The 21,583-nt window shown below is 46.4% G+C and overlaps 1 protein-coding gene across 2 annotated transcripts in view; it reads left to right on the top strand.

Moving 5' to 3' along the window:
- The window catches only part of LOC144147025 (uncharacterized), a 181,343-nt gene that overhangs the window by 158,418 nt on the left and 1,342 nt on the right, over positions 1–21,583 (top strand). For both annotated transcript variants that reach the window (XM_077679049.1, XM_077679047.1), the window contains exon 3: positions 3,220–3,513. In XM_077679049.1, coding sequence (XP_077535175.1) covers positions 3,220–3,418 — 199 coding nt within the window. In that variant the 3' untranslated portion in view covers positions 3,419–3,513. The remainder of the gene's footprint in view (positions 1–3,219; positions 3,514–21,583) is intronic.

The raw sequence follows: 21,583 nt of genomic DNA, 5'->3' as shown, positions 1-21,583 counted from the left end.
TTCTTTTCCCTATAAACAAAACAAAAAGGGGCTAGGCTCAATGCAATACGCTTTGAAAGGAGGTTCGAAGAATTTCATGCTGTTGTCCAACCTCAATCCGAGCAGCTGTTTTCTTGCCTAGATCAAATACTTCTGTGATGCCTTGAAGTGTACCTGCATGAAAGCGAGAAAATAAGTTTAACTTCGAAATTTGTTTTTATGACTGTTCGCAGAGGGAAGTTTTCTGTAATTTCATTATTATCACCATTTTTTTTTATTCTACCCGTGAAGCATGGCAATTCAGAAGTAAACAACGTTCAGTTGTATATCTTTAAAGCAGTGCACCACAATGAGTATTTGGCGCTTAGAGGTAAAAGTAGTGGCATAATTCGTACTGGAAATACAGCTTTGAGTGGGAGGAATAACCTCCCCCCCCCCCAAAACACAAACACAAACACACAGACACACATACCTGAGGCAGATCTCGGAACACTCACGCTTCCATATTAGACGCGTGGCGGCTAAAACTTTCTGAGTTTCGAAAGAACGATAAGGTCATTGCGTATGGCTGAAACATATTACCTTTATTTGAGTTGAGAGCAGGATTTCGCCCGTTAATGGTAGCCCGACTGACTTAAACTTTCCTACAAACGTATTCATTGTCGGTGAGCTTGTTGTTCTAAGCGTGAGTTTACATGCCTCAGGTAAAGATTTGTGCAGCGGGTGTGTGCAACTTGGCAATAAAAACAACTCAGCAACTCTGTCCTTTTTTATTCTGAGGCCTCGCAACCGAGGTCGCAAAGCGACAGAAATTCCTGAGTCCCGTGCACAGGTGGGAATCGACGCAAAGCGAAGCTTCTATTGCGTGCCGTTCCGAATTCATCTCTTACCTAATGCTTGTTGAAGTATTTCTCCGCGCTGAAAAATGAGACGCGCTGCTTTTGCAAGGCCACGAGACACTTTCGAATTGGCTCGGTCGGGGCCGAAGCGTGATCGGCGGCGCCGTAAAACCGTACGAGGCACTTGTTTGACCTTGGCTAAGCATCAAGGTCATGGGTACGTTACCAGGCGTTTTATGTTTTTGTACCTGGAGTAATAGGCTTCGCTTCAAACGCTGTACCAGCAAGAGAACTCGTTCATAGGCAGCACCACGGCCACTCGACCCAGCGGCCGTGGAAACGGCCAGTTTAGTCGGTGCGTGGCACAGATGACGGGATGCCTCGAAGCGCGTCTTCTGATTGATTGATTGTGGGGTTTAACGCGCCGACGCAACGCAGGCGATGAGGCGCGCCGTAGTGGAGGGCTCCGGATTAATTTTGACCACCTGGGGATCTTTACCGTGCGCCGAAATCTCGTACACACGGGCGTTTTTGCTTTTCGCCTCCATCAGAAAAGCGGCCGCCGCGGCCGGGAATCGAACCCGCGACCTCGTGCTCAGCAGCGCAACGCCTTAGCCTCTGAGCCACCGCGGCGGGTGAAGCACGTCTTCTACTACAGTGCATAACCTAGTGGCGCTCTTCCCGCACCAACCCTAGCTCTCGCATTCACCTTAGTGAAACGCCTTTCAGTTGTACGGGCGAGCGTATGAAGCTGGGCGACAAAATTTGGCACAGAGCCGACGTAAAGGTCATCAGCGGCGCAGCTTCTGTCACGGCGAAATGTTGCGCGTAATTGGGTTCTCTTCAAACGGGCTACAAATATTGAGAGGATCAGACAAGCAGTATGGTAAAAGCAATTTCATAAACAATCAGGGAAGGAATTTATAAACAGTGGCGGGGCGAATTGGAGAAAATGTCTCACGCAAAATACGGGATCACTGCGTAAAAGCACCTTCTCATTAGTTCACGACACCAGCTGGGAAGACATTTCGGTAAAATACACCGAGGGACCGTTGAAAGGCATAACAACAGAGGTATGCACACAGTCCGACCTCATTTCTTCTTTTCGTCTTAGAATGTTTATTACCCTATCGTGCTTGTAAAAATATTAAAGCGCAGCTTTCTAGATCTCGCTGATGGCGCTGTCCTAACCAAACCGCATTGCTGGAAAGCCAACTTTAGACAGTGGGAGCGCACATAATGACGGATGATCATGTTTATGACGTCACAGGAAAAAAAATACACGCTTCCCGTGGTCGGCATCTAACCTGGGTCCCTCGTGTTATTAAACGGACGTTTATCCAATTGCGCCATTCGGAAATGGTCGAAGGAGGGAGGATTTTAAAGAGAATTTGAACGCTCCGCTTTGAACGACGACGATTGGTGGAGGTGGCGGCTGCTCAGATTCCTCGTGAAGGATTCGTTTGCTGCGATAAAAATTTTGACTTTAAACTCGCAGGAAGTTTGCCCTTTGATCGTGGACGCTTAAAATTTGACTGCAGCGGCTTTGACTTTCACGGTACTTCATTTTACTTTAGCGCTGAATAAGTTTTCGAGTTTCAACCATCGTCGCCGTTAGACGGAGGGTATTGGAAATTGTCTTCGAACTATGAAGTCGCGCGTCGGCATTTTATGGTGTATTCACTGTGCGCTGCGGATTAACTTCTTAATACCGTAAGAACTAAAGTCATTTCATTATTGTGACAATTGAGAACCAGAGAAGCTGTATTGGCGCATAACAAGTTTGAGTAATGTATGTGCTAGTGCGCCAAGGTAGAGTAGTATTACGGTTAATTTTGATGTGATCTGTTTCGGGATAGTACTAATAAAATAACAGTTACAGCCGTTTTCTGTAATCATACTCCCTACGTAGACGGTCATGCGTTTACAGCAGACGGGAAGTCCGAAACGTTTACAGCTTTACGCTGGCATAACTAATTACGAAAAAAAAAGTAAACTCGGTGTAATGGTAGAGTCGTCTTAGCAGATAATTTCACTACACTTTTTTTTTTGGATATCTACGTTAGATTGGAAGCTATGAGGGATTTTACTCCAGCCCTGGAGACGAAAATTCGTATTCTACGCGGCTCTGTCGACGGGCGCATGTAGGCTTCTCCGGAACATCGCCATGTACAGCTTCGCTCTAAAAATTAGTGTTTATTGTCGCTAACGTATTTTAATAGCAAAAGGGTAGTTCTAAATCAAAAAGTTAAATAACTAACTGGCGGTAACGGCACAGTTGCATAAAGTGTCCCTAAAAGTTAGTAAGCTAACGTTAGCCGGTAGCGCCATTTTGCATTGCACTTATCGTGAGGACTTATAATGCTTACTCGAAGGAACGACCTCTCTCCCTGACGCGCAGGTTCGACTCCCTAAGCGGCCTGACCTTCGGCGGCGACCAGGGCGGCCTGCGCAAGCGGGGCTACGGCCACGGCGAGTTCGACGAGATCGACCACGCCGGCTGGCCGGGCTTCTACAAGCGCAACTTCGACGAGATCGACCGCACGGGCTTTGAGGGCTTCTACAAGCGCTCGGCGGCGGCGGCCCGCGCTGAGGACTGAAGGGGGCGCTCACCTTCCCCAGCGCACGTCGCAGCGCCACCACCACAACCACCTCCATTGCCACCATCCCGCCGCCGCCACTCCGCAGCTAACAGGTGCGTGCCTCCCGTTTGGCCCATTGCAGCGTGCGCGGGAGTGAAAAAAAAAATATATATATATATATATATATGTATATATATATATATATATATATATATATATATATATATATATATATATATATATATATATATATATATATATATATAAGAAAACTTTCAACAAGGTAAAAGCACGATGGTTGCCAACGTTTCAGCAAAGAGACTTGCTTTCGTCAGGGAGAAAGCAAACGTTGGCAACAATCGTGCTTTTACCTTTGTTTTCTTTTCTTATGTTCTCTACCATCTTCAAAAGTTCAACTGCTCCCTATATATATATATATATATATATATATATATATATATATATATATATATATATATATATATATATATATCTACAGTCTACAGTCTACAACACCAAAGGAGGGGCATAGGGGAAGGCTAGGCTTGAGCTTTTTTTTTACTACGGTTACTAAGTTTTAAGATTTTTAAATTTACGAAGAAAGAAAGAAAGGAAAACACGCGCCCAGAGTGGGGACCGAACCCATGCCTTCCGATTTGATCTCGGATGCCTTACCAATTCGGCTATCTGGGCGACTGCGTTCTCCTTCACTTTATGTAGTATTGATATTTACAACTGTACCTGACGATTGAGGGTGGTAGCCAGCGCCACTCTGACTTCACGGGGAGAAGGGAACCTTCTTCCCCCCCCCCCCCCCGGGGGGGGGCGTTACCTGAACGTCTACAGCCTATCAAGAGCGGTCAACTGGCGGGAAACCCTCTTATGCTACCTAGGCATCAAGGCTGCCAAACCGAGGCCCTCGCTAGGCTTTCGCAGAATAATATGGTTAGAAAATGAGGGGCTCGTCGAGCAAATACAGAAAGCAAGGTCGGCAGTCTACAACGCCACAGGGTGTTTCCCGCCAGTTGACCGCTCATGACAGACTGTAGACGGTCGAGTCACTTTTTTTTCCTTCGCTTCAATAATTTTACAAGCACGGTATGGCAATGAGCATTGTAAGACGAAAAGCAGAAATGAGTGCGGGCTGTGCGCATACCTTTTTTGTAACGCCTTTCTACGGTTCCGCGGTGTACTCGGCCTGAAACGAAACCGATGAGAAAGAAGGTGCTTTCCGAACTAATGACGAAATGTCGTGTATAAGCGAGTACACTAGGCCATGCTCAAATGTTCCGAGTAGGCCGCAGCGTAAACTTCTAGACGGGACACCAGTTCTCTTGGCTTTAGTTCCAACCGTTGAAACGACGGCAGTGTCAACAGATTGAGAGGATCACATCGGCAGTATTCAGCAATGCAGACTATCTTTAAGGTAGGCACGCGTTACTCCTAAAATGAGTACAATCCGTATATTTCACAAAGTAAGTACAATGGGTCGCAGTGATGATGATGATGATGACGGTGGTGAAGAAGAAGAAGAAGAAGAAGAAGAAAACAACACACAAAAGTGCCCAAGTGCTTCCCGCGGCGTGCTGCCATACGGGTTTATACGGTTACTGGGATCACATGGCTGTAAGCAGAGAAGATGCCTGTCGGAACCCTTTGAAGTTGCGAAAATTCAAACTGCATACTTCCAGACAGATGCACTAGGTGGCCATAAATTCGGGCCTTGAAACTGCAGAACCCATCGCCTGAACGCGAGCCGGTGGGTGCCGCAATGTTACGTCCCTTTCATCCGAAACTCCGGCACCGGAAATGCGACACATTTCAGGACACTACAAACGAGCAGGCGTGAGGGAAACGCTCCGTTTCTTTCATCCGCTGCCTGAATTACGACCACAAAGACCGTCCACATAAAGTACCCGGTGTCTCAATTTGCTGTGGCGTCATCTGACGCGCCTGTCACGGCGGCATGGCTGATGAAACCCACTGTGAAATATCCAGCTAGTCTACACCGAGCAAACGCGTGGGCGCACGCCTGAAGTTCTCCGGCAAACGCCCGAAGAAAAAAATTCGCAAACACATCCGTCCTCGTTTCGCATCGGGTACACACGCCATGGAAACGACGTGTACTGTAAGGGAGAGAGAGAGAGAGAGAGAGAGAGAGAGAGAGAGCAGAAGAGCCTTCATCAGACACCGCCTGTTGTGCTAAGCGCACCTTTGAGGGCCATGTGTAACCCTCTAGGACTAAAACGTCTGTGTCTCACCGCAACAAACAACCAAATACATAAAAATGGCGATGGGAAACGTCCGGAGCCCGCACTCTCTTCGTGTACAGAGACTGCAAGGCTTCTCCCTACCCTCTGTCTCGCCCTCTTCTCTTGAGCGACCCCCGTGGGGGCCGTGAACTGGCGGCGATCAAGCGGGAGAACGTCGCAGACCGTGGCAATCCCCTTTAAATGTCAGCGTCCACAAAGTGTGCAGCATCCCCGTGTTTGCGAAAACCCTCCGCAACCCCACTTTTATCTCGCACGTACGTTCGTTCTTACGGAGGCCATCGCGTCTTATATACAAAGGCCATTATCGAGGGCACTCCAAGTGACAGGTTTACGAGGGAGAAACGATATTGCTGCGATAAGCTCGGCCTCGCATCGCGTGGGGTTTATTTCTTCGAGGGGGGGGGACTTTGTTTTTCATTTCGCCGTTTTGCAGACTGGCCTTGGTCGGCGAGTAATCGCAAACTTTCCCTTCACCCTCTCTCCTTTTTTCGACGACGATTTTCTAGCCGTTTAATTAAGGCTGGTCATTAGAATAAACCACGAGAAAAAAATTTGTCGCCTCTAGGATTGGTAGAGTAGTCCTTCTTGGCAGACTCGGGAACAATCGTAAATGTAGTACTACGTGTTGCGGGAAATAATCGATTGTCGATCACCTTGTCGAACGCAGCGCTGACGCTTTTACGGCGTCGTCGACGTCTCCGGTGTGCCTCGTGCACCCGATCCGTTGCACTCTACATCCCTGGAGATGATGCCGCTTCGTCGCGCGTTTCCTCTATGCTTCTTGCGGATCGCTCTCCTCTGAGACCGTTGAATTCTCGAGTGCAAGGGGCCATAAAACAGCTTCTTCTAAGCCCCTGACGGTGTCGTTAAAACTTTTCTTGGAAGACGCCCGCGAGCAATAGCGTGCTCGGACACGATAAAGCGGTTCTGGTTGCCCGAGTGCGAATTGTTTGCGTCTTGTAGAGTGCTCTTGTGGTTCTTAATGAGATAGCATGTTTAGTGCAGCGTCCACCGTATACCAACAATCTGCCAAAGGCAGGTACGCACGTTTCCCGGCTCGCCGTATGATCCAGCGTGCACTTCGTTTGATGAAACACGTTACAAGGCGAAGGTTAACGAAGTCTTAGAAGGCACTAGGGACAAGTCTTCGTCAACGTTCACGCTGTAATGTGTTCCATTGCTGAGTACCAACTGGTCCAAGAACATATCCTTCTGTACACTTTGTTCCTCGCACCCTACTCTCTCCTGTAGCGCCGTTCAGAAACGGTCGAATCACTGCTGCCTAATCGTCTTTTAACCATAACGCTCACATACCAGTGTAGTTAGGCTTACATGAGGAACCGTTCGAACTCGTTTCGGCATTGTTTCACTCCTTCCGGTACCACCTCCTTTCGTGTTCCAAGTGTACCGTGCCGCCATACACAGAGTTCCTCCCACCGAGACGATCCTTACGCCCTTACTAAGATGAGGATTTCCGGAACACACTAGAGCCCACACTTAGGGCTGCAAACCTGCGCGCCCGGTGACAACACTAATAAACAAAAAACCAAACTCCTTTTATTAAGAGAAAGGTGGTTGAAACGCAAAGCTTTCTTTGTGCAACCTGAGTCGAATTAAAATAAAAAAAGCCACTCTCCCGAAGTCCAAAATCCAGACTGCCAATGTCCAAAGCTGAAGTCCACTTCAAATCAGCCGAAGTCCAAAGTACACGCCCGCACAACTAACCCAAGCAAATGCTGAGCGACTAGAATGCGGTGAAGGGACGTTCATCATCGTCAGCGATCCTAACTCAATGAGAATGTGTCTTGCAGTGCTATACCGTATCATGCCCTGTGCGCTAAGACCTCCCGTTTTCTACGTGTGTGGCATGGTTAATGTGGCATTGTGGAAATCCGTTGTCTAAAGGGTACTTTCCTGCAGCGCGTTTTAGCGTAACTACATCACCATAAGTGAAGCACAGACAGCTTCGCTTTAATAAATCCTCCACTATACTATGCCCCTAGAAGTGCGCTTAGCCACTGCAAGCCCACAACGCCATCAGCGACAGCTAGCGCGACTTTCTCATCCAACCCGTCCTAGCTGACTTAAACCCTCCTCTCTCAGCTTGCGAATTTGCAGATTTGCTTGCCAGCGACAACGGCACGCAAATCCGGCGGTTACTACGCGACGCAGGTGCTGAGCCCTGGCCGAAACTAGAGCGCGTGGAGTAAATGCACGGCGACTCCAAAAACATTTCTTCTCCTATTCGTCATACTTCGCCTTCGCAGCTGTTCGCTGTAAAGAAAACAACTACTGAAGTTTGCTTATATTATGAGTCCGTAGGTGACATTTTCAGTGAAAACGGTTAATACTGCAATTTGGCAGCGGCAATATTTTGGCGGGAAGACAGCGCCGTCTCAGAACTAAGCAGAGCTAAGCTACCGCGAAATCTTTCAATCATCCTAACAAGATCCGACGGGACCACGAAATTCCTGCTGAAGTAGTGTCGTTAAAAATGCGACATGAAGGATCGTGTTTATTTACTGTGAAGGTTACAACATTTAAGAAAGACTGTAGGTTTGTACTACTTTCTCAACATTGAGCTTCTTAGGTGCAGCATGGTTATTCTTCAAAAGGTGTGTAACTTCACATTTTTATAACTGTATTTGTTAATTTAACATTTAAGCTCGAAATTCATGGTATTTAAAAATAATTCCCTGTTTATTCTGATCAGCAATGCAGTGAAGTGAAAGCCCGTGGCTTATGAGAAACGGACGCAAGTAATGATGAATGGACGCAAATACCAATAAATTGCAAGCTGTTCACAACAGGCTAAAATATTATCGAAATTATTCTAGGCCCGCATGGAATCGTTCGTTAAATTTCTTCTGGGCTATGCAATGAACACGTCTTAAACCATTAGTTTAATCATGTTCATCCCAGTGCTTTTTCTTCCGCGGCTTCACCATCGTCGCTGTAGTCGGCCCTACACTCGACTTTCATTCACCGCAAGCCAATTGAACACGTTCCTTTACGGTTGCAACGTAGCCATTCCATTTTCTTCTGTTGTCCTGTCATACTTCTATCTACCGAGTTTCCTGAGAGGTACTATTGAGGGATGTCGACATCGCCCTCGTTAAAGTCCCTCTGTGGCAGTAATCACTGACAAAACTCGGTTGTTTTGTCATAGGTAAACTCCCAACGTTCGTATAACTAAGCTTATTATTTGCTGCGTTGCATAGTGCCATGTAGGTTGTGCGTCTGTGCTTACGTGCGCACGAATCAGTGAGTGAGTGAGTGAGTGGGTACTCGAGTGAGTGAGTGAGTGAGTGAGTGAGTGAGTGAGTGAGTGAGTGAGTGAGTGAGTGAGTGAGTGAGTGAGTGAGTGAGTGAGTGAGTGAGTGAGTGAGTGAGTGAGTGAGTGAGTGAGTGAGTGAGTGAGTGAGTGAGTGAGTGAGTGAGTGAGTGAGTGAGCGAGCTAATATATTCCCCCCCCCCGGTTCTAATTCCTTTCCGTGTGCATCCCTCCCAAAACCAAAGAAGACAAAGCGAGAAGAATGCCCCACTCCAGCGAAGCTGGCAGGTTTGCATTCAATAATATATAAATAAAAATACTAATCATCAAAATGTAGTATTTCGTTAAAAGTCAACTAATTTGTTGTTGAAAAAATGCACGCCAATTCACCCTGCGAATGTGGTTGCAAAGAGAAGCTGTAAACGACACCCACAACGATTACCCATGTGATGTCACTTGAATTCACACGCGTGGCTCTACAAAGAGTGTAACTAGAGACAAGTGAAATGCACTCAACCACACCCTTTATTAATACAAAGAGATATGCTTTGCTAAGGTTAAATCAATGCATGATTCATGAACGGTGTTGGGTTGAGTTGTATTGGTGAAGCAAATGAGTGGAACCTCTTTTTGTATTAAATAAAGGAAGCTCAAACCCGGTGGTAGATGATCTCACTTCTCCTCCGTCTCTGCCGCCGCCAGTGGAAGTGAGGAGGTCGGCGGCAGAGATGGAGGAAAAGCGACATACAATGCGTTGGTAACTTCTTACGCATGCGTAGGGCGCGCATACAACCGCTACACGTGGCGTGGGCGAATCGCACAGCGGCGCGAGAGGTCGCGTGACACTATCATGTGGCATTCAGTGCCAACACAGGGGGTAAACCCGCAGATGTGCTCGGTGAGTGTCTCCCCCGTCTCCACGTGGGCTCGTAGGTCAATCGGTAAGACAACGGGCTCTCGCTCCGTTTCTCTATTCATCCCAGGTTCGATTCCTGGCGATTCCACTAACTTCTTTTATTTGTTCGCGGGAGTTTTCTGCCGACACCAGTGGTCGCGACAGACCCCCTGGGGGGTAGAGGTAAAAAGCCTCGCTTTAAGAACGCACGCTAATGAAGAATAACCGCAAGGAAGACGCTGATAAAAATATTTACCGCCGAATTCATGCAACTATAAGCTGTCGAATGGGTCTATCAACATTGCCTCTCAAACGAAAGCACAAAATAAGCGTTCACAAGTGCAGCACAGGCTTGCATATTTTTCACCCAACACCAACGCCATGATCAGGAGCCAGTGACGTCTTTGTTATGACGCCATCGCTCGGCCATTTCACGATCGAAGCCTTCGGTCCCCGCTAGCATCGGTGCTGCGAACGTAGTGGCGGAATTCCATACGCAGTTGCCACTGCATTAATGCAGGGGGTTCTAAACTACAAACGTCAAATCCAGTGTCGCGTGGGTGAGTTGGAGCTAGTTTGTATACACTTCAGCTATATCGGCGCAACTGCATCATACCGGACGCGAATTCCACGCGGGAAATTTCGCGCGTTTCCCGATACCGCCGGTTTATATAGGACGCTCCGGATGTGTGGACGTGGCTTTGAAGTTCGCGTGGTTCAGAGGAGAAGTAATCGGCGCTGCTTCAAAGTAAATTCGAATTAGAAAGCTGGCCGGAATGTCGTTGATTAAGTGAGCGGGAGGCCACAGGCGTGTTTGAGGCAAAATTGCTCTTCCGAAACCGAAACTACGCGTCATGCAGTTCACCGGCTTGCCACAACAGCAAACGTTGTTCTTTACCGTTGTCTGCTTGTACCCTAACCCTTCAGTCTTCTTTTATTTCGTGTTCTCGCATGTTCGTCTGTCTGATTGCCTTTGTTCCACTTTTTTTATAAAAACCTTTTGGCACAAAGCGCCCTCCCTGAACTAGTTTCCTTCTGGGCACTTCCTCGGTCGTGTTTTTGCGCACAGTTTCTAAATAAGAAAATAAATTATTTTCCATAAAAAAATGAGAACAGTTGAATAAATTGCGATTTCTGGAAAACGAGGCTATCGATCACCCTATTCGTTAAATCAATATTCCGCGCGTTAGAAAAAGCGCTTTCGGTACTCTAGGGAATGAAAATGAGTTTGGCGCATTTTTTTTTTTCTGCTTGAGCTGCAACACGCAAACAAGGACGTTCAATAAGTTGCATTTAAAATAAACGCCGCTGTTTTAATATACGAGCACGCTGTACACACCAAACCAATTTCGAAAGTTGCAATGGGGATTGCAAAGCTTTAGTCCGGGAGAAAATAGAAAACTTCTGCAAACAGCGGAAGTGAATTGTCGACTCTGATAGATTTGCCGAAACGTGCGTTGCCTTTCTATTTACGATTGTTTTTCACTAATCTAGCCAGGAACAACGATTGTTTAGAGGAGTGCTTTGCTTAGTAATAACATTAGGTAAACTATGGGCTGCCGGGGTAATACTGCCATCTACGAAGGGAAGAAAAATATCCCGCCTTTTTTCTGCAAAACCTCAGCAACGATATGTCTTTCATAGTAAGCATGCTACTAAAGCTGCGGCTGAACGAGTTTTCAAGCAGTTAATTCTTTCTTGTACGAAAAGAGCGTGACGCATCTGCCTTTAAATTGCTTCGTCGGCCTGCCATAACCAATCATGCCGACGGGTTTAACATTGTGGGAAAGACGCGATGCTAAAACGTGGCGGCATTTTCAATTTCAATCAAGCCTTTCTGCGTATGAAAACAAACGGATCTTTCTATTATTGTTTCTTTTACGGGCATGTACAAATCCATCTGCGCACGCAATCCTCTCATTGTTGCTACTGAGAAACGTTGAAGTTCTGTAAATGCGCGCTTTCTTCTTTTCGTGAAAAGACGAGCGCAACGTGCTCATGTTCAGGAGAGTTTCGCCCGCTTACTTTGCTTGCGTGTTTATAATATACCCTGTCTTCCCAGCATAGTGCTCAGCCAAACCTCGTAGACCACAGTATTTCCGTAATTCTGTCGCATCGCCCAATAACGCCCATTCTGTGAGAACAGAGACACCATTGCAGCGATGCTAGTAGGTTTAAAATGTTTCGTGAAAATGTGAGAATGTATCTGTATTTTTTTTTTGTTTCGTTACTCCCAGTGAGATGTAAGCGTACAGTAATTTATTTTCTTCTTGTTGTAAATTGTGAATGTTGCATTGTTGCCATTATGTACAACGGCTCCTGGGCCCCTGTCAAGCTGCTCATTGCAGCTTTTAGCCCAGGAGACCATCCAGAGCTACACTTCTGTGTATCTGGTAAATAAAATTTGACTTGACTTGACTTGACTCGTGGAGTGACATCGCTCGTTCCGTGGCGGAACCATTTAGGAAACGGCAATTTTTCTAGTTTAACTCTTGGTCTAACATTGGTCTAACATCCAATATTGAAAAGCGCCGGAATGCGGGTGTATAGTCATTCACATTCGCCAATAAAAACCCATTACGGAACATAACACGCAGCAACCCTGTTTAGTGCCAGCCATTAAAATTGAGTATTAAACTGCCGCATTCATTGAAGGATTATGATATCTAATTGGTACCTGCACTCCGGATTCGAGCCATTCGGGCTGAGAAGGTTAGCTGCTGCTATCTCGATATAGACAACTGACAAAGCACCCACGTACGAGTTATTATTACTTTCGGGTTATCTTAGAAATCTTTGCAGTATACCAATATTTAATATCTTAGCCGCACCCTGCATGGTCCTAATGTGGTTCCTTCAAACAGGCACTCTGCTCCAATACATTGGGCTAAATGAGTAAACACTGTTTTACTTATGCCGGCTACCTTTGCTGTTCTTTCCTCCAAACATGTTACGAATGTTATTCCCGTATACGCTAAGAACCTATGTAGTAACATGAGTGAATCCTCCTTATCAGATCTTATCAGATCTTAGTTATCTTATCAGGTAATTCACTCAATTAGCACCAGGTATGGTCGCATATGCAATGGTGTCGCCAATCAACACACTGTCACGCGCACTCTTCGAAAGCAAAACGCAGGCTACGTTCCTTAACTGACAGTGAAACACAAAGCGCGCAAATGAGCAAACCGATAACAAACTCGGCAAGTGCGTGCACGGGTCGACCACGCATACTGTCACAAAGGCGGGCTCTTCCGCAATAAGGGCGGGAGCAAAACCATTTGGTAAGCGGAGCGTAGATTAAATAAGAACGACGTCGTACAACTGGTTTTAGAAGAGGGTCGTTTCGATGAGCAACAGTGGACGAATCAATCGCGAGCACGCAAACCAATAATATGGTCGATGTCAAATAGTTGAGCGGTGAGGGGGTTTTAAAGGGACTCTGCAACGCTTCGAATAAACGTTTTCATTCTTTCCTTCGCGCCTGCAAGTACAGCGAAAGCTATAGTTATCGCGTGCACGGCGCGGGAATGCGAGATTTGTTCATCGCAGCAGATACGCCTTCCGTTTCTGTTTTGCTTTGGTCGCGATATTTTGGAAGTGGCTACGGATTGCTTTCGTTGCTGCAACGGAAGAAAAGATGGCCAATAGCCGCTACACCGCTATATTGACGTAGTTCCTGCGGTAGAGAAATGCCAGTACTGGGAAAGAGAGAAACATCTTTCGAGTAAGCTTCTAAGTTAGCTGATGGGCATAGAGCAGTATTTTTTGGCTGAGGAAATTTGCGACCTCCTAATCTAAGTACTGTATGATTTGGGCTGAGGAACTTCGCAACCCCCTACTCTAAGTACTGTATGTGTTGGTTCACTACGTTCTGCAATCATTTAAGATTTCGAGAAAGTTGAAAAAAGGGTGGCAGGGTGCCGTTAAGCGAAGCTTATACGACTGGATTTGCGCGCATTTTTTCGCACAGACTCCCAATGCTGCACGTGTCTTCAAAGCGCAAGCCGTTCTAAAATGCGGAGCGTCGGGAAACGCACGTTTCGGTGTGTGTTACCTCACGTTTTAGCGGCCTATAATTTCGAATGGTGACTGCGCAGTTGTAGAACGCACCTGGATGTTCCTTTTCCTCACGGAGGAAGAGGAGGAAAAACTTCATTCAAACGCAACATTAGGCGTCGAGAATATCCCGAGCCAGGTTTTCCAACTCCAACTGGTCCGAGGCTAGCCAAGTCCACCACGTTGAAGGAGGAGGGTACGGAAAATGTGGGGACTGAATTGCAATGGGGCCGGAGTAAATAGTGTTCTACATTAGAGCATGCTTCGGGGCAAGTTGGACATACTGGGGAGCGTCTAGTACGGCAGAGAAAGTAACGAGCTGGTCTAAGGAGGGTAATTCCCTGCATGCATGGTGGTTAGAAATTTATCTGGAACAGGAAGTGTACGAAGAGCTCCTCTGGTGTTCTCGTAGTGAAGCTTTCTTTCTTGTTTGCAGTGCAGAGTAGTGTCCCACGCGGGTGGATAAGGTCAGAGAATCCCAGGTGCCCGGTGCAGACACACGCGGGTGAGGCTATGCACCACCTCGTTGCCTGGGATTCCGGCGTGACCAGGAATCCGCTTGATGAAGTGTGACGGAGTGGGGACGAGATGAGATCGGGATTTGCGCTCGAGAGTGGCACACGCCCCGATCGCATCGCGAAAGCATTTCTCTCGTTGAGGCTACTTTACTTGCACTATGAAATGGTCGGAGTACGTGAAGGACAGGCTTTCACGAATGTCTGTTCTGCGTGCGTGAAAAACGCCTTGCTGCAAAGCCAACTTTAACGCGAATATTGAGCAGAAAACGGCAGCAACTCTTTGAGCCGTGATAAGGTATGACTGCAGTCAACACCCAAGAGAAATAAAATTTGCTATCACCTTTAGTTTAAACTTGTGTCACCTCTACTTCACGTGCTAACAAGCTTTGCTGGTCACCCGCCTTCGCAGAGTGAAATGACTCATTATTTATTTTTTTAATTTAAAGGTTTTTTTTGTTAGTGCAACTCTGTCGTGCGACAATTAGACTTCCACAGAAAGGATGTACGGGTTTACGAGTTCTGGTTCATATTTTTATGTTCGCGTTTGTATTGCGCATTATTGCACTCTGCAGGCAGTTGCTGTTTCTATTTCTTTAAGTTTGGTCTCAGCAGTCAGCAGTAAGTCCGGCTTCATAAAACAAAAGTTGGGAAGACAGCACCGTCCGTCTCGTTTCAGTACTCAACAACGCCCTGTTGAACGAAAGAGAAGGGCTACGTGTCGCATATTCAGCGTAAGTGCGCAAACACGGAATCGTCTTGGCTTTAATTGTCGAGAAACATTGGTGGGCTTTAGCTCCGTTGTGATGTAGCCCGCACCTCTACCCGCGCTTGCACGTAACGCGTTGCAATGGGTTACGTGCACCCAATTACGTTTTACTGTTTTCTTACAGAGGGAGTACCAATACTTGTTGTTCAATTACTCTTTCCCACTAATCGTTTACAAAATTAACCATTACAATATTTTTAGACACTTGTTTTGGTGAGAGAATTACATTTGCTCGAGCCACTCAGCTCTGCGCAAAAACTGTCAGTGCTTTTCCTTTTTCTTCTTTTTCGAAACCACTATGCACTGAACCTCGAAGGTTATCGCGCCACTTCCTACTCGATTCACCGGTGGCCTCATTGCTATGTGTATGTGTATGTGTGTATACATGTGTATAGATGCACTACTGTAATAAAAAAAAGTTATATGCAAAATAGTATGGTAAGTAATCGATAAGTATAGAGAATTTTTTTTATTACTTTTGAGAGGCTGTGACTGCGATTGCAATCGCCTGCTTTTTTCAGTAACGTGTGCAAACCTGCCTCTACGACAGTCAGTTACGGGCAGGGAAATATGGTTTATTGGAAGGCCGTGTCTAGAGTGCCGTCCGACGGTATTATAAGCACTCCACTATATCGACGTCCACCGGCGTTTTGTGGCAAAATTGCCGCGTCTGGCAGTACAAAGCTAGGCAACCTAACCTAAAGATAAGATAAGCTAACACACACAAAGAAATCATTTAAAACAACAAAACTAACCTAAAGCATAAAAATTACTCCTCAAATAATGAAAAAAAAAAAAAAACAACCGACGCAAGAGCCGGTCTTGCACCACCGACTTCGGGATCAAGAAGCTAAGACGGATCCTCTGCACAACAACGACAAACTCTTTGGCCCGTGCTAGCCTTGTGTTAAATATTCGAATGCTATCGGACGGCACTCTAGCCATGCCTGCAACGATGCCTGCAACCCCCTTTTCGTCCACTTCACGCAGATAACGCGCCAAACAGCCGCAGATAACTTCATCGTTATTCGCCGAACCCGGCCACTTGCTCTTGCATACCGTGCATCAACAGCGCAACAATATATAACCGCTGTATGCTTCAATTTCCGCTGCGAATGCTTCCCGCATCCCCGTGGAACGTTACAGGGAACCATCCTCCGATGTTGGCCTGCGTGTGCGCATTCTGCAATTCAACCGCAAGCGGTTGAAGTTCAGCGGAATGCGACGAACGGTTCCAGTTCCGTTCTCTAAAGTTTGTTGTCCCCTTTCGTCCGCTCTATGAGCGTTTAATCAAAACGGATGGCGGAATTTTCGATTAGAGCTACGCTTCGTCGATTTCCGGCGTTGAGCGCATTAATTGGCGTCCGCTCCCAACCTGTGCACTTAGTTGGCAGCGGCATTGCGTAACATGGTGCGTCAGCAGCTCGAAATTCTTCGGGGGCGATGCAGTGACCTAGATTTACTCGAATAAAGCATAAATTGACGAAAACGGGGAGAGACAGCACTGGAACAAATCGAGTAAATTGAGAAACGAAGCCAATCCCATATCTCAATACATACTTCATGCCGAAATGAAGCCACATAAAAAGCTTTTTCTCAAGTGCAGGGGGCGACATTAAAACTGCTGGCTATTACTCGCAGTAAAGGCAGAAATGTTGGGACTTCCCAATTTTCGTCTCGTTTTTGTGCTCGCGCTGTTCTCTGCGAGGGTGTCTGTTCAGGCCTGAACAACACAAAAACTTCGGCAGAGCGACTTATTAAAATTCATTGAAACTTAAGCAGCAGACGACAGCACTACGATTGGTGGCACCAAATTTGACACAGCAGTTCCGTACAAGAGGCACGTATACGCGGCCTCTACAAGAGGCACGGATAAATAGCACCCGCGCCCACATCACTGCGAAGTGAAGATCCCATCTCCTTAAAGCTGCGTGGTGACGTTTTCTGCCCCAAGCCTCCGACGTCAGTTGAGAGGCCTTCAAACAGAAACACCGTGACATAAATGTGTTCTTTAATTGACGGGGTTGCGCCCATGCATCTCGTGGAAAGCAGAATGTCGAAGGAGGATCACGAATGGATACCCGACCATCTTGTCGGTTATCCCTGCTTCGGCAACAACCGTAATATAAAGCAGGCACTTCTTTTTTATTGCTTGCTCTGGAGATTCCTTGTTTGCGTACATGGATTCACTGAACAGCTGTTAGGCCGCAAATAACCGTGTACCACTTATAGCCCTGCCAACTTCAGCCCACTTAATATAGCAAGCAGATTGCGTAGTTCACGAGCGCCAGAAGTGCAAGCGCCTAGATCACGAACCGTATTTGTCTTAGCTCTAATAATACCGATGTTGGTATTGCACACACAAGAAATGTTTGGACGGGGGCAACAAGAAATAATCGGATGCAAGCCAGAGCCTTATAATTGTGGAACGTTCACGGACGCACACATTGATTGAGACGTTGCTTTCAGTAAACTCGGGTGACGCCACTATGTTTAACACGTACACAGCTAGTCTCAATGACGTCAAGTCTGTCGTGGTAATCGCTAGGAGAATTCTTCTCCAATTCTCCAACATTTTAACCACAAAAAACGAATAGAAGCAAAAACAACCCCAGCCATCTAAACTACCGTGAAACCCTGGGGAGGGGCGAAGCATGCAATGTATAAGTGTATTCAAAGATTGTTAGTCTTTTTCTTGTCACACGGCGCCCGCTGACTGGGTGCCGGAAAAGCGCTGGTGGGAGGAGCATAGCGCGCTTGCTGCGGCGGTGGCGCCAGCTCTTGCGTTGAAACGGATTTAAGCAATTAAATGAGAGACAGACTGGCCGTAAGTTGTCTTCGTGTCAGACGCCGCAGCATGCGTTCTAGCGCGAGGCGTTGGAAAAGGAGTGTCCCGGTGTGTTCTTTTAGTACGCGTTTTTTAAATGCGAATGCATTTCTTAGTCGGGGGTTGTCGTGCGTTGGCCGGCGTGCGCCTAGCAACAGCTGTGGCGCGCCTAGCAACCGGAGCATATGGTAGCTCGGGCGGGAGTAGCGGAGGGCAAGGGGAGAGGCGGAGCGCGCTCGGCGTGAGAGCGCTCGCATCGCGGAGCTCGGGCGGAGTAGCGGAGATGAGTGGAGAGGAGGAGCGCGCTCGGGCGTGTGAGGGCGCTCGCATCGCGGAGCTCGGCGGAGAGAGCTCGCGCGCGGGGCGGGCGTGTTGCGCGGGTCTCTCTCTCCTCTCCGCGTACCCTCTCTCCGCTCGCTGCGCTCGGAAAAATATATATAAATGCAGTGGAGCGCGCGCCTCTCTCCGTGACTGCTTGCCGCAGCGCACTCATCGGTGCACCCAATGCATTCGCATTTCCGCACGATCCCCTTCGGGGAGGTGGGGGAAGTTTTTTTTGCTCACAGAGGTGAAACGTTCTAGCGCGAGGCGTTGGCAAACGAGTGTCCCGGTGTGTTCTCTTAGTACCCGTTTTTGTCCACGGATATGAAACATTCTGGCGCGAGGCGTTTTAAAACGAGTGTTCCAGTGTGTTCTTTTAGTACGCGTTACGTTCTAGCATGAGGCGATGGAAAACGAGTGCACCGGCGTTTTTGCACCGTGACTACATGAAGCGACAGGAGACGCCGACAGACCGAGCCCCTAATGTGCTTCGCCCCTGACAACCGCAGAAACTCGGGAGCGGGCCCAAGTGCTTTAATCCGCTCTGATGCGCACCGAACACCTTAAAGTCGTCTTCACTATAACAAACATGTAATGCGAAAGGCAAAATTTTCCAGGTGCCACCGAAGAATTTGGATACCAAAGTAGAAAGGCTCTAAGACATTGTACGAAATGTGTCCCTACGAAGCGCTATATAAGGAACTTTTAAAATTTGGCTTCACAATTATACAAAAGGGCTTTAGTGTGATGATGTTTTTTTTTTTTTTCAAATGCGAGATAAAAATTCTTATTTTAAAAATACGAAAGCCCTAGAGCCCTTGTATCCCTATATAAAACACCTAACAGAAAGCCCCTTTAGAGTCAGTTATGCGACTATACGCATTTGCATGTCTGCGAGGATACTTTTCTTAAGCAGCAATATAAGAAATTTTAAATCAGTGCACTATCACGGCTTGAGGGCCTTTTACTAAACACCTCTACAGCACTCAATGTATCCTTGCAAAGCGCTATACAACCAGCCCCTTTAATGTCCACTTCACTGCAAGCGCAAATGTATTGCTTAGAAGATAGGGGCAATATTAAAAGTCCGAAAATATGAAGGCCGCAAGAGTTACATTAAACACCTCCATAAAACACTAGGTGTCTTATCTAGCGCTGTACAACCAGTCCCTTTGAAGTCGCCTTTGCTTTTACGCAGTGTCTAGAGTGCCGTCCGACGGCACTCTAGCTGATCGTTGCAGGCATGGCTAGAGTGCCGTCCGACGACATTAGAATATTTAACACTAGGCTAGCACCGGCCGAAGGGTCTGTCGTTGTAATGTAGAGGATCCGTCTTAACTTCTTGATCCCAAACGCCTCTTGCCTCGGTTGTTTTTTTTTTTTTTCATTATTTAAATGAAGTGTAATTTTTATGCCTGACGTTAGTTTTGGTGCTTTAAATGATTCCTTTGTGTGCGTTAGGTTATCTTGTGTTATGTTTAGGTTAGGTTGCCTAGATTTACGTTATCTAGGGCGATGTACTGCCAGACACGGCAATTTTGTTGTAACACGCCGTTGGACGTCGATATAGTGGAGGGCTTATAATACCGTCGGACGGCACTCTAGACACGGCCTTGCTATTATCACGTGCATTGCCAGGAAAACATTTCTGCAAGGGCAACATAGGCGGTCACTTATGAAAACTCCGACGCCGCATCGCTTTTTGTTAATTAATGTTTGCGCCCGGCGAAAATGTGGCTCACGAAGCGCTGTAGATGAACTGCAGGTTTCATTGATAAATCGACATAGAAATTTGGAAGCATAGAAAATGACTAGCACCAAATGAGCATTCCAGCTTAGATACAAAGTAAACCTTTCTAAATCTCCCGGCAAACACCTACCCTGCATACACATGGTCAAAGTCCAAACCTTTTTAATATCGCTGAAAATTACTCCTATTTAGTGACGGCGAAGTAATCTCAAGAAATGGAAATAAAATGAATAATAATTAAAAATTTGGTACCGAATCTGCTGTAATCCTGGCCTTTGCACTGTTCACCGGTGTAGAAATGTGTTTCTGGATAATATTGGCGCCAATTTTGGCTTTTTATATAGGTATTTGCATAATAAAAACGAACATAATTTGATTTATCAATATGCGTATTTTATTCATTCGTTTTTTATTATAGTGCCCTAAAATTACACTGGAGTCTGGACGTTGAGGAGAGGGTGGGTAACACAGCGCGGTACAGCACATAGACGCCAAAAAAAGCAAAATATGTTACAAGTTCAAACAAATGCAACAAAAAATAATGAGAGTGTGCAAAAGAAAAAGAAAAGAACGCAGAAGAACGTTAAAGGAAGTGTCAAGTAATCCCAGTCTTGAACATTGAAGATTCTCGAATCCATGCAATTGAAGATGATAGCTAGCTGGTTTCAATCAGCGCATGTTCCCAGCAAAAGCGATGGTGAAAAAAAATCTACGGCGGAAAGGAAGGGAAACGTCATGCCAGTGGCCAATGCGTGATGACTGGCGTGATTACTTCGAATCTTAATAGATAGTAAAAGAAAAATTTACAGAAAAATGAACTCGCGCAATTTATCTCCGGGTAATTAAATTCAGTAAATCAGGGTCCGCTTTCATAAGGAAACGCTTGCAGTGCGCGAATGCTTGGAACATATAAAACGAGGTGAGTGATTCTGAACAGATTCGAACGAGTTAATTAGGGCGCTGCTGCGCGGGATCCCATTATGCCGAAGAGTATTGAAGCTTTGGGAGAATTAGTGATCAGTGCAGTAAGAGTTTGAGGGACAGCGGAGAATTATGGAATGCATGGGGCAGGTTCCCAGGGTTCTATTTGCATTTTCTGCAGATACAATTAACGTGTGCGTGCTACTATAGATAACTGGTAATATACGCGTCGATCTACCTATAAGAAGAAACATGCTGCAAGGGGAATTCGTTGGTGGTATATAGTTATACGAGAAGGAAGGATGTCGTCGTCATATTGTCATGCCCTTAGATTTGTTGCGGTTAAGACTCACTTGCCATTTATTCCATAAGGTTGAGGTGGTGAAGTAGTCGGTTATCAGATTAGTTTTTTATTACATGGTAGAGAACACTATCATGGCCGTATAGCTTTTTAGAAGAATTATTGTGGTCAAGTGGATCATTAATATATATTAAAAAGAGTAAAGTTGCCTGCGCCAATGCATACAATTTAAGCGCAGTTTTTCTAGAATGTAATTTTTTCGAATGTATGTTTATCCG

The sequence above is a fragment of the Haemaphysalis longicornis genome, unplaced genomic scaffold, assembly GCF_048455015.1.
Source record: "Haemaphysalis longicornis isolate Haplotype H1 unplaced genomic scaffold, Haemaphysalis longicornis Haplotype H1 scaffold_7, whole genome shotgun sequence".
Taxonomy (NCBI): Eukaryota; Metazoa; Arthropoda; class Arachnida; order Ixodida; family Ixodidae; genus Haemaphysalis; species Haemaphysalis longicornis.
This window is presented reverse-complemented; position numbering and strand designations above follow the sequence as displayed.